A 17,972-nucleotide genomic window follows, 5' to 3' on the forward strand; every position below is an offset into this window, starting at 1 on the left:
CACACACACACACACCAAATAGCAATGAAAATAAAGACCTTACTTTAAGTTCCAACAGAGTCTGAAGACCCAGGCACAGCTCAAACGCCTCATCCTCTGAAAGAGAAGAGAAATACTGAATTACATACGGTGAGTCCCATTTATTAACACCTTCCTCTGTACATGCAATGTGACTTCCTGTGAGAACTGGTGAACTGAGAACTGGTAACTCAGGGAGTTTAAGCCACGGGACTAAATTGGAGGAGGGATTATGGAGCAGCTGCATCACAGATAAGAGTTTTTCTGCATGAGTCATGAATGCAAACACAAAGTAAAAAAAATGAAGGTTCAACGTAGGAGGACAAGAACACAATTGTGTTTTATGCTTTTACAGGTTTGAGGATGCAGCAAAAAAAAAAATTGAAAATAACGTTCCCATGTTTCTGACCAAGTTGCTATTGAGCGAATGATCACGTGTTGATATGAGGCCACGCGATGCGCTGAGGACAACTTTTTGTTTTCATGCTTGTGTGGAAGAAACTACCAGAATACATTAACAGAAGCATCTTTCTGAAGGCAGGGATGCATTGATATCACACATGAGTACTTATTAAATCCAATGAAGCCAAATTTATACTTCATATGCAAACGATATGCGAAGGCTATGTGTCGTCAAGAACCACCGCACGGTCTCGACATCGACGCTACGCAAACCTCCAACAGCTCAGTCTATAGTCCGCATAGCGCAGTGCGTAGACAGAGGCTACGCACTGGGCTATGTGTACTATAGACTGAGCTCACTGTTAAGAAATTATCAGACAGACTTAAATCATGTTTAGCATGTAGCATCGCTGGCATGTGAAATCTGACATGCTGGAGCATGTAGCATGTAGCATGCAGCATGGCCCGAACTTGCGTGCTGAGCAGTTAATGTAGCACATTCATATAGTCGTTGTCTTTTTTATTGATTTTTTTTTAAGAAAAAGCAGTTTTTGAAATGTTATTTAACACCTCAGTTGAAATTCTTCATTTTTAGTATTTCAAGAAGTGCATTCTAAAGAGTTAATAGGAAAAACATTGTCCTTTAGCTCTAATTTTAGCTGAATAGTGAGTTTAAATCAACATGTCGTCAACTTAGTCGGATTACCTTTCACGATCGGTCACATATTAGTCGCCCTCTTTGACCTCTGGCAGTTTCTCTGAAAAGAGTCTTAGGTTCGTACCTTTAATAATGGCTGAACATCGGACCGTCTGCCGGCCCAGCTGCAGCTGCACATCCGTCACAGAGTCACTCGCGCCACACGGCGAGCTGTCCTGAGTGGGCACCAGTCTGAAAACACAGCGACACACACACCTCCAGGGGTTCATCGCACTGTGAGGAATACAGACCTCACTGAACATCAACTTTTGTTTGAGTTTCCAGTCTAATTATTTACTGAGAGAATCTTTTTTATTTTTTTTTTTTGCACCAACAACAATTGAATCCAGGCGTATCAAAGTCATTTCAGTTCATTGGCCACAAACAGCCCAATTTCGTCTTGAGTGAGTAAAATAGTGCCAGATTAACATTTAAATTTTAACTTGAAAGATTTTCTTTGTTGTGGCGCAGAGTATACATGATTAAAATGTCTATATTCTAACAAAACCAAACAATTAAAATGGCTATTATTTCAACATAAAGCCAATTTTAAAGGAACCTTCTAGTGTAAAAGACAGTGAAATGTCCCAGAATCCATTCAAGTTTGCACTCTAGTTCAGTCTGTGTTCATTCTGTGTTGAGTGGGGCAGTTAATGTGCTGTGGGGGTGTTTGCAGTGTTTCTTACCCCAGCCTCCGGCAGCAGGAGGTGGAGATGTGGTTGTGTTGGCTGCCGGTGTTGATGGATGCCTTGACTTCGGAGTCGTGGCACTGTCAGGGGGGGGGGCAGAAGGGGGGTTTTAGTATCACGCTGTGGTTTCCCACGGCAACGAATGCCAGGAAACAAAAATTTGCAGCGCTCGCACAGCTCAGGGGAGTTCCTGAAAACCACTGATCTCTCTTTCAAAACAAAGCTAACTGCCAAATTAGGAAATCATTTTGAAGGCCAACTGCTTATCGACTCGGAAAAACAAAGCAAACCTCGTCCAAGTTGAATATTTCTAACTTCAAACTTATTTTTTTGGAGTCGGACTCTGTTTTTTCTCTGTCTATTGATCTGTAATTGCTGCAGGCATTGGGTTCAATAAGTCAACACTTAATAATTAAGCTAAAAATAAACGGAGCGTGGCGTCCTGTACGTGTTTACAGGTCGCCGGAGGTGTTCTTTTGAATTATTTGCTGATGTATTAGGTGCATGTGGCTGAGAGAAGAAGCTGATTCTTCAGTTTGCTGAGTGCACTTTGATTTTTCAGCACCACTAGAGCATAAAATATGAAGCCCCAGCCCATTAAACCATTGGTCAAACAAGTCTGCTGTGTACGCAGGGAAAGTGTTTCCATGTGATGTGTGGGCGAAAATCATTTTAGCGTAAAATGTTTTCATTTTTTTTCCTCATTATGTTTGTACCTAACGGTTAGTAGTACACTTCTCATGTGCACCCATCCAATTCATCCACCAACATTGTCACAGATGTCAACTTTACAAAGCCAAAGAACTCAACCCAGATAAATATTAGGTTGATATTTGCTCGGTGACCAAACCCTAAATTTGAGATTTTACCATTTGTTGTTAGCGCATAAACTCTGTAGCTTGTCACAATTTATTTCTCAAAGGAGCTCAAAAAACGGTTATTTTCAGATTCACTGTCCGGCTGAAAATGTATTTAAACTGGCAGCAATTAGGTGAAAACTTAAAGCTATTGTTGCTTCATTTTTGAAGAATATTCACACCAACCACTGTATGTATTTAATTACACAGTCTAAATGAAATTAGTTGGGAACAATTGGCTAGAAACAACATTGGAGCTCGTGAGACCAAGTTTTTTAGAATATGTCCTTACCAAAAGTAGAATTAAATAGATATAGAGACCTAAACTTTTGTTGCGTCACTTTTTCTTTTTTTTTTTTTTTTTAACGTATGTATGCTCTGTGAGCTTGCAGACAAAGTCTACAGTTGCAAATTCTTTCTTTGTTGTAGCATTAAAAAAAAAATCACTTAATTTTACTTTTACAGTCTGAATAAGAATGTATTTACATGGTAGCGACGAGCCAGCAGGGACAGGTTTGCTATTAAGGATAAATATACTTAAATATTTCCACACAATAGGAACTGAAAAGTAAAAATAAATAAATTAGACTTATCAAAGGTTTACAAATCTAGTTGTATAGTTTTGGGGGATTTTCAAGCCCACTGCTGTATGCTAGTGTATTAGCTGTTTTAGCTTGAGGAGCAATACTGGTGTTTTTGCCTTCAAAGTCATTAAGAAATATTTTTCAGCCAATAGGAATTTTACTGAATGGCTAATATAAAACGAAATAAAAGCATAGTCTTCAGCTATACTCAGGAATGAGCTAGCATAGCATAGCGAGCATAGCAACATTTTAAGTAAAAGCACATCGCTTTTACATTCCTGTCCCAGAAATGTTTTGCGTTTATGCAGCAACATTTTGAACCTGATTTAGATTCACGCGGAAATGGCAGATATACTGAAAACGATGTCGTTTTCATGTTGAGCCACTAGTGGGTGCGGTTTGTTTTTGTAATGAAACCAAACACGCATTCATAGAGAACAATACACTGAGAAAAACAGTCCCCCGGATGAAGCGTGTATGTATTTCCGCCGAGCTCTTTAGCTGTGATTCCAGGAGGCGGTCCGCCCTAATTTCCTCTGACAGTCGTCTTCTTCATCTCACGGCTGCTCCGCTGCCTGCAGGCCACCTCGTGTCACAAAGACGATCCATGTAAAGTGCAGCAGATTGTAGCGTCTCATGGGAACCCCCGCCTCCTTCCTCCCGCATCCTCTCACGTTCACATCACGCAACCACGTACACGGGAGCAGCAACATGTATGAATAACAACAGGGTGGAATAATGGAGGCTATATACAGAACATATGGCAGCTCTGCATGTTAGATAAGCAGTGAGCCGCACCACCCACACACACACTCAATACCAAACAGAAATTACACAGCTTACATATAAAAATACGTATGTACAGTAACAGTCAAAAGTTTGGACACAACTTCTCAGTCAATGTTTTTTTTCTTCATTTTCTCTACTCTTTACATTGTAGATTCTCACTGAAGGCGTCAAAACTATGAATGAACGCATATTTTATGCGGCAAACAAAAAAGTGTGAAATAACTCAAAACATGTTTCTCTTCATAAGGTGGTCACCTGAGATGGTTTTCACCTCACTTGCCTTGTCGAGGTTCATTTGTGGAGTTTCTTGCCGTCTTAAAGGCGTATTGGACCATCAGTTGTGTTGTGCAGAAGTCAGGTTGCTACTTTGTGACAACTGTAAGAATTCATATTATGGCAAGAACCAAGCAGTGAATTAAAGAGAAATGACCGTCCATCATTACTTTAAGAACTGAAGGTCAGTCGGACTGGAAAATTGCAAAAACTTTGAATGTGTCCCTAAGTGCTGTCGTTAAAACCATGAAGCGCTACGACAAAAGGCCAGTCAGGCCTTTATAGTCAAATAGCTGCAAGGAAACCAGAACCAAGACAAAGCAACAAGCAGAAGAGATTTTTTGGGGGGCAAGAAACACAAGAAATGGACATTAGACCAGTGGAAATCTGTGCTTTGGTCTGATGAGTCCGGGCGGTTTCTACATGCATGGTTCCCACCGTGAAGCCTGGAGGAAGAGGTGTGAAGGTGTGGGAGGGGCTCTGCTGGTGACACTGTTAGGGATTTATTCACAACTGAAGGTACACTGAACCAACATGGCTGCCACTGCATCCTGCAGCGATGGCAAAAAGGGCCAACCTTTTGACTGGTGGTGTACTTGAGGGTGGGATTTTTCCCCCGTCGGAAATAAACTGGCTGAGTTTCGAGCCACTGAGTGATTCTCCTTTTGTCCTCACAGGCACATTCGACTTATCGGCACACTCACAAACCGTCTCTTTTGTCTCAGTCCTGGTGGAGCGAGGGTGAGAAAAAATCCCTCTCTGATCCTGACGTGTAAAAATAGCAGCCAGAATGAGTAACCGGGGAACGCTTTGCATTTAGTAAGTTGATGATAAAGCTGAGTAGTTGGTGGGAGGCTGAGTCCACTGGAAACTTAACAGAAGCTTTGACTTTTAATGTTTATGGTACCATATATTACGAACATTCAGCTGACACGCCACAGCCAATCGCTCGGTATTTCTATGTTCATACATAGGCCTTCAGCTTCACTCTTTACTTAGGAGAATACATACTTTTAGAAATGTCACCGTTTTAATTGTGAATGAGATTCTTCTTTTTTATTATAAACTGGGGAATAAGAAAAAAAAGAGTTTTTAAACTCACATTAATGGTGTTGAATGAAGGTTACCACTCAAAACTGTCTTTGGAAAGCAAGCGGCATAATTTTGCACATGTATTTGCAATAAAACAGGATATTTAATGATGAAGTTCAATTACTGAATATTTAATGTAAAATGTCATAAAACATACTGGAAATGCCACAGTAAACCTTAAAAAAAAATGATATTCCGGTGAAGAAAAAGATGTTGATTTTACAGATTGAGTGACTGAAAAGATGGTGAGTTAATGTTTTGTTACATTTAAATAAAAATTGGAAATGCAGTCATATTCTCTACTTCGGTAGACGTATTTATGTGTGGAAAAATACTCTGATAGAAGTAGAAGTACTGATTGAGACCCTGTTTGCGCATTGTTTCATAGTGAAAATGCGAACACTGTAGTTTTCACATAGGGCCACTAGTGGGAGCTGTTGATTTGTTTTTGGAATAAAACCACACACGCAGCAGGGAACAATAAGCGATAAACATTAACAATGGGAGAACACAGACGTTCTAGTGGACAGACGACCAAGTTGGATTGTTATTACAGTGACGGTCAACTAGAAAATGACCAAGTCCAGGAGAATCTGGACTGGGAGTCATGACACTGTGCAGAAAAACGTTGGTCTCATTGTTCTCCTGGAAGGTCTCAGTTCTTGTTTCTTAGGTGAAGGCGCCAACAGGTCGGACAACTCTTTCTATGGTTAGCCCAGTCTCTTTTTTGTTATTATTGTCAGGGTTTTCCTTCCCCTTTTGTTTCAGTCCACTGACTGTTTATTTCCAAATCCCTATTTGATGAAGCAATAAGAACTTGTGGCGTCCCTACTTTACATTTTGCTTATTCATTTGCGCCATGCTTGTTGCTTTTATGAGATGTAACCATCATCCACAAGCCACTTTTGATAGATATTAACCACTGCAGACCAGGGACACCAGACAAGAGCTGCAGGGACATTCTGATCCAATCGTCACTTAAATAATTATGTTGTTAATTCTACTGCTTCTACCACAGTAACCATGTCATTCAGAATGATCAATCAGCCCCAAAAGCCTATTTTTGTATTGTGGAAGAACACTTGCATGCTAAAGAGGAATATGAGCATATGTTCTCGTTTCTTTGTCTCATTCTGTCCTCTTCCTACACAGTCCGTCCATTTGGAGCCCACACACACTTGTTTTCCAGTGTTTCCCCAGCGAGTGGATTCTGGGCCTGTGTTGAAGTAATAACCCGGGTCATACTTCACTTCGCTGTGACTCAGTTCTTCTGTTGTCCTGATGCTATCAGACAGCTCCTGGGCCCCGCCAAGCTTTTCATGTGTTGTTAGGGGGAAAGTAAATGAAGAGCACGCTTAAAAGTGTTGAGTCATACGGGTGCTGTAGTGCTCTCATTGTACTTGCTCTGGTTCTCAGTAGTCACACAGGCACAGTGTTTTTTTTGCATGTGTTTTTTTTACCTTGCATTGTACCACCAGAGCTGTGAGGAGAGTGGAGCCCTCCGTGCTTTCAGGCTTCTCCACCGTCGGTCTGGCTCCGGCCTCGCTGCTGTCGTCCTCCTCGTCCGACCGAAGACTCCTCTCGCTCTCCTCCAGAGACTCCCTCTCCTCCGTGGAGTCGTCGGCGGTGCTCTCGCTCTTCTCCTCGGCGTCGGTGGGTCCGTCCTTGGTGTCGGCCAGCGGGGAGCGGACCCGGGCGTTGGGGTCCCGGGCCTCGCCTCGCAGCCGCGTGATGTTTCCCTCCAGCAGGCGGCGCTGCACGATGCTGTGAGGTTGCTGTAGGGAGGCAGAAGAAGTTTTATCTGCAGTCAGGAATTTTCCAAATGGCTAAAACAAATTGAACAGGTTCACCAATAATAATGGTCAGTACTGAATGATATAAGCAGGGTGTGATTAACTCAGGGTTGTAAACAAATTTTCTTTCTCGAACAAAAAACTAACAAAGCAACAAAAAAACAATAAAGCAACCACCAAAGTAACCAACAAACTGGCCAACAAATTACTAAGCAACCAACAAACATCAAGATCTGTTAAATAATTGGTTGAAGAAAAAATATTGAAGCCAAAGCTGTTGCACTGTTGCAAGTGGAAGTCATTTAGCTGATGGATAAAGACTTAAGCTATCGCATCACTGACCCTGACATTTCTGAGCTTCTTTTCCTCCTCCTCCTCCTCCTCCTCCTCCCCCATCGCCTCCTTATTTCCCGACCAAATAAGAAGAGATTTGAGATCCTAATATAGTCCCAGTAGAAAAGTCAAAAGCCATCCAAACTCAGTGAAATGAAGGTCACATTATCGAGTCATGAAGCGTGAAAAAGCCTCCACATCGTCGCTGTCTGCAGACCCACTAGACTTCACAGAAGATTGTCTTTGTCACATCAATTTGTGGTCATATAATTTCAGCGTCTTTCTTAAAGCATTTAAACGTGCTACATAACCGCAGCACATTGAGCTTTCTGAGATATGTCCTGTAAGTTGATTTCATCTTGGATAAAGCTGCTAATATCTACGATGCAACAGCTTGACTGTATCTATTGAATGGGAGGAAGTCAGCATTGATTAATGGCAGATTTTTCCGTGTTTCAAAACAACATGCGGTCAGTGACTGGCCGTTCTCTCTGGATCATATAAAAAGTAAATTACATTTAAGCTGCCTGTTCCTCTGTAATCACATTGCTGTTCTCCCAGAGTGCAGAGTCCCAGACAGCCCGCTTGGAAAAGAGCAGGTCACCCAACACCACCAGCATCAATAAAACACAAGGCCTCCATTTCCTTCCAAGGTTTTCTGCATGCTGACGGAGCGAGATATCCAGAGATGCTGTTAATATTTATTATTTATCATAAAGCAACATGGTTACATCTACATCTACAGACAACTTCAAATCATGAATTAACCCCGGGGTGTCAAACTCTTAATAGTTCAGAAGCCTCAATTTAATCTGAAGTGGGCCTGATTAGGAATAATGAGAAGTATAATCACCTCAGTGCAATTTTAACACAATTTAATTTTCAATGATGCTCGTAAAAAGTCCAAAAGATCAACAATTGACTCGACTGTGGTGGTTCGCATTGGAGTGAGACAAAATCCAGTTGACTGATTTCAATTGTTTTGAGATCCCATCTAAGCAAATTCAGATTTTTTTTTAATATCTTTTTTTTTTGTGTGATTGTTATTCTTTGCATATTGTCATCCAGCGGACTCGATTACGCCCTCTGGAGGCCAATATTTTGGCCTGCGGGCCACTGAATTAACCTCACGTGCATGTTTTTGGATTGCGGGAGGGACAAAAATAAAAAACACACACAGGGAGAACATTCAAACTCCACATTGAAAGGTCTATATTCATTTGAAGGTTATCCTAAACACCTAATGGACTCGTTTTTAACTGATGAAGCCACACCACAGCTGCCACTGTTCCCCTCCAGCTGTGTGAAATCCCCTCCTGTGTTGTTCTGGTTAATAATGTGGACTGGAGAGTCAGTGGCAATGGATCAAGTACGAATTACAGATCCTTCCAGCCAACACTAGCGTCTGTAGAGTCATAAAGTGACAGTCAGGGGGATGCTGGGTGAATGCCAGGCTTCAAAACAACATCACCAGCTGCCCACCTCTTGTTCTCGAAAGCCTTGCATCGCTCTGTCAAACAGCGGCGGATCTATACAAGATGTCGTGTGCACCCGCTCCCACCCGCCACATCTCCTCTGGTGCAGCAACCAGGCGCGCAGCTCACTGCACTGGTATAGAAAGTGATCTGCTTGTCCAATCCACCATGTTGCCGTGGAGATCAACTAAAGGAAATGGTTGTTTTTTTATATAACACAGCTACGGCAAGTAAAGGGACATTCTAGTGGACAGACGACCAAGTTGGACTGTTATTACGGTGACTGTCAACTATGAAGCTACCAAGTCCCTGGAGAAAATGAAAATCTGCAGGAATTGTTGTTCTTATTGTCCGTCAACTGAGCATGTGCAGAACAACTAATTACTACAGCCGCGGTCCACGTGCACAGTCGCAACGTTTTCTGATAAATGTTCCCCTTGGGAGCTGTTTTCAAAAAGTTCTTTTCAGTGGCTCCAAGTGCCTCTTGACGTGTAAACAGACTCCCAAAATGACAGTTTCGCGTTTTCTTTTGGCGTGATCGCCATGTAAGCGAACCCTTAACCAGACTGCGACGTTATCATCACTGGGGGAGTTACTGAGGAGAAGCAGGGTGGATTTAACCTGCACACCTTTGGTATAATGTCAACATGTTGGAATCCATTGGAGATGAAGAGCATTTGCTCATATTTGCAGAAAAAGTTATACTTTTCAACCAGAATGTGCTTCATGAACAGATTAAATAACACTAATGCACATTCTAAAATCAAAACAACCATCTATTTGCAATTTTTCTTTGATATATCTGCTATTTCCTGACGCCCGCTTGGAGGTGGCCTCAGAGCACAGAGGTATTTTGGGTCGATTAGGGATGATGGCACTGATCATAAAATCAGTAGATGACAATACTACCAGACCGTCCTGTGTCTCTGGGAGAGCTGCATTGAGTAAATGTCCAATTCTGCCCTTTTCAATTAAAAGAAGTCTGACAAAGAAAAGACGGGACGAACCCGAGTTTTCTCCTTCCCGTTGCTTTTGATAAACATGCTCAGAGCACTGCTGTTAAGCCACTCCTGACTGGCATTTGAATGAAGAGCATTTTTCGGGCCTGCGAGCCAGAAAGACAGACTGGTGAGAAAAGAAAAATGACAAAAGGCTCCAGGAGACGGGTGACCTGTAATAATGTCATCTCTTGCCTGGCCATGTCTGTGGTTGGTCATGTCATTATATTTTCGTGGCGCAGAAGTCGATATGTCTCAATCCAGCACCTCTGCAGATTGTCGAGAAAATCACCAACACACTATAAATGAAATGAGGCTTCGGCATAAGATTGCTGGTATTCAGAGACGAGTCCACTGTCAGCCTGCCGGGCCTCAGTCCAGACCCAGTCCAGCTGTGGCTGAGCAGACCAACATTGTGACCTCCTCATCCTCCTTCCTCCCCTCCTATTTATTCTCTCCTCTCGTCCCATCCCTTCCTCTCCACTCGCCCTGCTATTATCTTCTTCTCCGCCTGCCTTTCTTTCCTACTGCCTCCCGGTTTCTTAATATCCCTCTCCCATCTTCCCCTCTTTAGTGTTCTTCTTTTCATTGATTGCATTAATTCCCCAAACCCTGGGCCGAACCAAATCCTAATCTAAAAGTAATCTTCCGCCTCTCCTCTCTGCAGGAGCGCCACTAAACTAGGACCCTTCATGGTGGACCCCTTCGAGTAATCAAATTCAATCAGGAGCTCCACTTTAAACCAGACTGATCTTCTTTTTTTTTTTTTTTCTCCCTAAACGTGTTTGCAGAATTGCTCTTTTTCTTTCCTCTTTCCTCTCACTCTCTTCTTCCCCGTCTCGACACCAACTGACAAAAAAACCCCGCATCTTTTAACATCAATTATCCTAATTTACAAACATCTTCAAGAAACCGTGCATGAATCAGCAGAAGTGCGAGGAGGATTATTTTAATAAAATTGCTTTTAAAGCCTGGTGGCACGCCCAAATGTGTTTCCTTTCAGCAAAGAAAACGACTGCAGGAGGGCTTGTGAGACCCTCGCAGTTTGCAGAGTTTGATCGAGGACTGCTTCTCCCAGATCGTTGGTGCTCTCGGCAGACGGCAGGGGGGCGAGGAGTGAATCTGATAGACAATGAACGTAATGCGATTTCAGCTGTTAGCCTCACCATGCGTCTCTCGCTCCCTCCCTCTCTCTCTCTCCTCTCTGACGGTTGGCATCTGTTTCTGTCGATTGCCCTGACTGGGGTCAACTCACTTTTTTGATTAAATGCCAAAGCTTTCAGCCTGCGAGGTGGGAGAGCTCTGGAGGAGAGACGGTGTGCTCGTCCTCTCGCCAAAATACCCGAGGGAAACAAATGTGAGCGTTGCATTCCATACTTTGTGTGGATGGAAACAATCCCAAACCCGTTCAAGTTCAAAGACATGTATTTCCTAGTAGTTTTCACCAATTCCAGTGTCAGGTATCGGCTACGATTCTGCTCGTGCTCGTAAAAGATTGGACTCTTTTGGCCGACGTGCTCTATTTTTGACAATCGTGTAAATCACCAGTGTCACTGAATTAACTGAACCGTCTCTTGATAAAGTGTTTCTCGTGACACGCTCAAGGACTTCAAATCATTTCTCGCCTTTTGCTTGGCAACAGACTCCGAGTATGTAAATTAACATTGATCATCGAGCCTCTATCAGGAAAACCAATGAAGGCAGCAGGCAGCAGAGTCCATGAAGAGTTTATCTGTTCTACAGCGTTCGGCCTCCTGTTCTGCTTTCTTCAGAGGGATTGTTGTCATTTTTGAAGCAGCTTAGCCGGAATTGACATCGATGGAATCTGTTTGTTCGTCACAGCGTGCAGGAAGATTTCAAATGGCGTCTGTTTTTTTTCTTTTGTGTTCATTTTGACTGTAGTCAAGCCTTCTAGTGGGATTTGCCATAATTAACAAAGAATGGAGAGCCACAGGACTCCTTATTCTGAAACGGATGGAGGACCTCAGGATACATCTGGTGATATTTTTATTTATTTTTTTCACAATCAAGTGTCATTTTCGACGAGACTTAGCAGTTTTGATGAATACTTTTCAGGTCTTCCTTCAGAAAGCTATTGAACTTAAAACATTGTGTTTTAACACTGCATCACAATGTCTCTCAACTTAAAATAGCTAATTGGGTTTCTCAATGGTGAAGCTCACTTAACTATTGATTGCGTCTTTTTAGCTTTATTAAACCAAATCTTTTTTTTCCTGGGTTATTTGTTGTGTTTGACCCAGTGTTCAGTTAAAAACTGCGCCCTAATATAATCTAAAGACGTAAACTAACTCGCGTTTGCACATTCTTGTGAGACGTAACATCAACTTAGGAAACAGGAAAGTACCGGTAACACAACTATGAAGTAAGTAAAAGGTGTACTTTTTTTAGTTCTTCTGCACATGATCAGGAGATGGACAATAACACCAATGTTTCCTCCGTCTTGTCATGACTCACAGTCCATTTTCTCCTGGACTTGGTAATTTTATTTTGACAGTCACTATGATAACAATCCAACTTGGTCGTCTGTCCACTAGAATGTCTGTGTCCTCTCGTTGTTAATGTCTGGAACGTTTTGTTCTCTGCAGCACGTCTGTTTGGATTTTATTACAAAAACCACCTACAGCAGCCACTAGTGGCCCAACCTGGAAACTACATCATTTTCAGGATTTCTGCTGTTTCCATGTGAACGGACATCATTTCCAAAACAAAAGGCATGTTTTCACTTGAAATGTTCAGATGTAAATGATGGCCTCGGTGTGTTGGTGTGAGTGGGCGTGTCCTCCGGCATTTTAACTTCATTGTGATGGTTTAACAATGAGAGATCAGTGAGGGGGGACCCAGCCTATTCTCATCTGCTCTGAGTAAAAACTCACGGCTGAGTTGGTCTCTTTTTAACACAGCAATGACTCACTGAAATAATCTAAACTGGGTTATTTTCTCATTTTTCTTATCGTTTCTTCACATTCGTCTCTCCATTATTTCGGACAGACTCTGGATCTGGGATTTTGAGGTATCACGGTATCCTGGTTTCTAGCCGCTCTCGCTCTGGTGTCTAAACGCAGAGGAAGAGCTGTTTACACGTGCTGGATGACACATAACCAGGTCACATCGCCAGCAGGGCCGGCAGAGTCCAGGCTGAAGCCGTCCCACCGTCTCTTGGACGCCATGTTCCTCTGTGTCCACTCAGACGTGGTGTGCTGCTGATTCTGCTGATGTGCGCCCTGTGGCGGCCCCCTATCACGAGCCGGTGAAAACCGGTCCAGTCTGCCAGTGGGTCATGAAGCCAAATCCTCCTCCTCCTCCTCCTCCTCCTCCTCCTCCTCCTCCTCCTCCTCCTCCTCCTCCTCCTCCTCCTCCTCCTCCTCCTCCTCGCAGTGAGTCAGATTTGAGGCTGATTGCCATGTGGACTAATTATCTGACTGCAACAGGCTCATCCCTCTCATTCAACCGGTCACATGAGCTTCTTAATGTCCTCTTTCTCATTCTGACGGACGTCCCCAGCGGCTGCCTTCCTGTTTCACCGATCAGGAAGCTCCGGCTGTTTCACATCTGCTGCCCGCCTGACCCACCACTTCCACTCAATCTTCATTTGCATCCATTTTCTCCTACTTCTCTTACATAGCCACTTTCTCTTCGTTTTATCTTGAAATCCTCCGTCACGTTATAAAGTCAGTTCATGTTTTATGTACCCATATTCCTACAGCTATAGTGCATAAAAACTCACCCATGTACACAAACAGTAATTATGTCTGAACAAAGGTTCCTGAACGTTATAAACTGTTTGTTTCACTGCCTGTAATTTTTATTCCGCTGGTGTCCACTCAATCTCGGCCCCTTTAAGTCTTGGTCTTGGTCTTGGTCTTGGTCTTGGTCTTGGTCTTGGTCTTGGTCTTGGTCTTGGTCTTGGTCTTGGTCTTGGCCCTTTAATGTCTTGGTCTTGGGATAGTCTGGTCTTGGTCTTGACTCTGTCTCAACCCCTTAATGTGTTGGTTTTGATACTGATCGGATGTTACTGTTACTATTTTCCCAATCCAATCACTCTCCGTTGAACACGAGCAAATGCTTAATGTCAAATATCTGGTATGTCTTGATATGTTGTGTACAGCTGTTGTAACTGTCTTCAATGTTCCTGGACTTAAAATGTGGGGATACATCAGGATAAAATGTATGTAATGAAACTTTGGAATAATAAAAACCATGAATCGCTTTAAACTGCGTGAGCCGTCTGCTGTTAATTGAGAAATTGTGAATTTGAGAGAGCGTCCGTCCCACTGTTGTTCTTAATTCCTTTTCTCATGCTTTTTTAACACCATCTGTTGATGTTTGGGGTAAAAGGAAGCAATTGGCAAATTTCGCAGTAAGCTTTTTGCTTGTAGGTGATAGATTCAGTGTTTCTGAGAGAGGGTGGCTTTTATATAATAGTTGAGAATTTGATAAGATATCTTAAATAAATTGCCTTAACTGCAGATACCAAAACAAACTGGATTGGGACAGATTGAATTGCAATTGCTGAAATAACGCAGGACTGCCCTCAAGATCCATGTCTTTGATGGATTTCATGCCATTTAGGTGCCACTTAAGAAATGTGCTGTCTGTTATAGATGGAATAAATGCATGATTGTGGCACATAGGTGAATACATAGATATACTGGGGATATTACATAGTTTTTTAATTTGAGTAAGAATTTTGATTGAATTGGTCACCACTATACTGTGGCTGATTATTTATAGAAGAGACTGGTTTTGTAAAAGGCAGAGATAATAAAGATGTGTAAGGTTTAATTTTTAAAGAGAAACTTCCCCCTTTAGGCGTCTTGAGCTTCTTCAGTGAAATCTGTTTGGTACGCGTTAAAGATCTGGTTTTGGGGTCTTTCTTGTCTCATTTCTGAAGGATTCGGACTCATTTCCAAACATTTTTTTAACATTCGAAGATGTTCAATCCGCCTTTTCGTTCAGCCTGAATTCCCCGCTGTCCTCCAGCAGACTGTTTCAGAAGCTATTTACATAAAATTAGCATTATTCATGACCACCTACTCCCGACTTGCTGAAGGCGCAGCAGTAAGTGTTAAAGTGGAAGACGTTGGGGAGAAAAGTGTCTTTCTGCGTTTCCTGCTGTCTCCCTGCTCAGATGAAATATCTACAGGACAGAAGAATTGTGTTAATTTTCCCGACCTGAGTCATCGCAGCCTGACTCAGCCTGAGCAGTCGGGGGTTAACGTCTTCGCTCAGAGAGCCGCCAAGTCTTCGCTCAGAGAGCCGCCAAGGGGAGTCGAGCAACCAGTCAGCAGAGAACTTCTGGTTAAAAGTTCACTTTCCAAACTGCGACGCCGCTCCACATCCTTCATGGCTAAAAGAGCCGATCTGACACTTTTATCCCAAATAAGATTTGTTAGGAGCTGCAAAGCTCGTTAACCGTTTTAGCCATTTGAGCCGTAATTAACTGCTTTAGTTATTTCCTGTAATTTGAGCCATTTTGGCGGGTTTCCCCTTTTATAGAGTGTTTTTTTTGCTAGTTTATCTTAGCTATTTTACTCATTTTAGCAGTTTTAGCCACTTTAGCTCTTTTTACTTCTTCTACGTGCTGTTCTCCCTTTTCAACTGTGTCTCACAAGCTCATCCGTTTGGCTGTTTTTCCTTTTCACATTTCTTTTTCAGTAGTTTTGGATATTTTATCTATGTTTAACAGTTTTTAGGTGTTTTAGCCATTTTAGCTACTTTAGTTGTTTTAACTACTCTTGAACGTTTTGTTGTTTTTCCTTCTTTAGCTATGCTTTTTTTTTTTTTATGATTTTTGCAGTTTTTTTTTTATTATATTTGATTTTTGTTTGTCTTCAGCTAACCACTTTAACCATGCCGTTTCAGTTGATTACAAATGTTGTTGTTTTTTTTCCTATATTTGCTATTTAGCCCACTTTGCTTTTTTCTTTTCTTTTTCTTTTTTTCTCTTAACTTTAGCATTTTTTGTCTTCTCAAGCCACGTTTAGTCCATATTTTAGCTTCCATTACCATTTGAAAAACTTCTTTTTTTTTAAATTGCTCTTTTTAAACTCAAACAGTTTCTTCCATTTTTTTGTGTGATTTAAGCTTTTTTCCCCCTTCTTTAGTCAATTTAGTAATCCTAGCTGTGTTCACCACTTTAGTTGTTTTAAACCGATTTATCCATTTTACCTTTAAAAGCCATTATTGAATCTTATTCAGTTATTTTTGGAGTGTTAATATGCTCGTGTGCTCTTTGTTTTGTGTTCCCATTTAATCATCTTGTGATTATATATTGGATATTGCATTTTAAATCATTTTATTGAACTGTTGCGCTCTGACTGCTTTCAGCTCTTTCACTGAGACTTCTATTGCTATGCTCTCAATAACAATGATCTGAAATCTCCAAAATGACTTGTAGAGGCAGGGATGCCATGTGTCAGACCTTGCAGAAGATTTCAGTGTCGTTTCTTGTTTCCTCTCCTCCTCTGTTGTCAGTTTTTCTTTTTTGTGGCGTATTTTTAGCCGTGGTCGTGTTCTTCCTCACAGCTGAGGCAGCATGACCGCCCCTCCACAGCCTCCAGATGACAGAGGGAGAAAGAGAGGGAGAGAGAGAGAGAGAGAGAGAGAGAGAGAGAGAGAGAGAGAGAGAGAGAGAGTGAGAGAGTGAGAGAGAGAGAGACAGGTTCACGCTAACCCCGCTCCAGCCCACCTAATTGTCCCGGAGCTAATAATAACAGCTGCATCTGAGTCGATTTACCACGCCGGGTTGGCTTTTTTTCTGCAGGCAGACACAAACTCCCGAGAGGTGGGCTGATCCCTCTGAGTGAAGCTGTCCTGTTCGTTCTACACTTTTAAAGTGCTGCTTTACCTTCTGGGGGGGACAGAAAAACAACTGTTGAGTTCAGACGCAGTCGGGATGCATGTCGATTCGTGGACATCGAATCACCCCAGCTCATAAAGTTGATTCATTCTGCCCAAACCAAAGGCACTCGCTCCCCTTTTTCCCGTCCACGGCAACGTCCGAGCCCAGTTGTGTCGCTTTAGATCATCCTCAGATGTACCTTTAGACTCCCATTTCTGGATGGGACCGGCCTTCTCACACGCAAACGCACACATGAACACACACACTTCAGACTCACTCATCTGTAAAGGGAGAACATGAGCAAACCGACAGATGAGCTGCAGGGAGCCTGGAAATAAAGGGACACGATCTTCATCTTCAAGCCTTTCTAAACCCGCTTTGCTAGGAATTTTTTTATCTTAAGTATTTTGTTCAGTTCGGACAATTGTTATTGGAAAAATGCATCTCATAAATCGTGATACTGAAAACCCGTGATCACTGATACAAGTAGCTGCAAATACATCTAAATGTGATGCTCCACTATAGCGATATTAACTTGAAGAAAAGTCAGATATATAGAAGGTCCTGAATACAAAATTTGTTGTTTATTTGACCTCATAGCAGCAAGATAAGTGAAGAAAATGTAATTCACTTGAGTAAACAACTGCAGGCGTTTTGGAAATTGGTCTAAAAACTAATTCAGGATCATGCTGCTGGTGAGCTGCTGTGGAGCTAATTTGACGCATTTTGTGTAGCTTTGTTCACTTAACTGAGATAAATTACCACAAGTGCAACAGCATCTATCGTAGTTTACTGTTGTTTAAATCAACTTAAATGCAACGTGAGCTCATAAATTGTGTTTCACTTAATTCAAATACAACAGGTTGAATGAAAAATCAATAGAAATACGAATTTAGCATCATGTGCACTTCTCGTAGGGATTTTGTTCTGAAAATAGAGGAAATAAAAGAAACTTGACGGGAGTTTTAACATGTGAGTAAAAAGTGTAGTCTTTCTGCTTACTGACCTACAGTCCGGTATTTCACTCTCAGTATGAGTCACATTTAATGGCTTCACATTGAGTGTGTACAGTAGAAACCATTGAGGTTAACACAACAAGTTGATCCACGC

The 17,972-nt window shown here is 42.0% G+C and overlaps 1 protein-coding gene across 1 annotated transcript in view; it reads right to left on the bottom strand.

Annotated features, from left to right (window-relative positions):
* nrip2 (nuclear receptor interacting protein 2) overlaps window positions 1-17,972 on the bottom strand; it is a 29,890-nt gene that overhangs the window by 4,752 nt on the left and 7,166 nt on the right. Inside the window, exons 2-5 of the mRNA XM_080491791.1 lie at window positions 6,862-7,176; window positions 1,804-1,886; window positions 1,203-1,309; window positions 44-96 (exon numbers count right to left, since the gene is read on the bottom strand). Of these exons, the coding sequence (XP_080347917.1) occupies window positions 44-96; window positions 1,203-1,309; window positions 1,804-1,886; window positions 6,862-7,176 (558 nt within the window). The remainder of the gene's footprint in view (window positions 1-43; window positions 97-1,202; window positions 1,310-1,803; window positions 1,887-6,861; window positions 7,177-17,972) is intronic.

The sequence above is a fragment of the Lipophrys pholis genome, assembly GCF_963383615.2.
Source record: "Lipophrys pholis genome assembly, chromosome: 22".
NCBI classification, from domain to species: Eukaryota; Metazoa; Chordata; class Actinopteri; order Blenniiformes; family Blenniidae; genus Lipophrys; species Lipophrys pholis.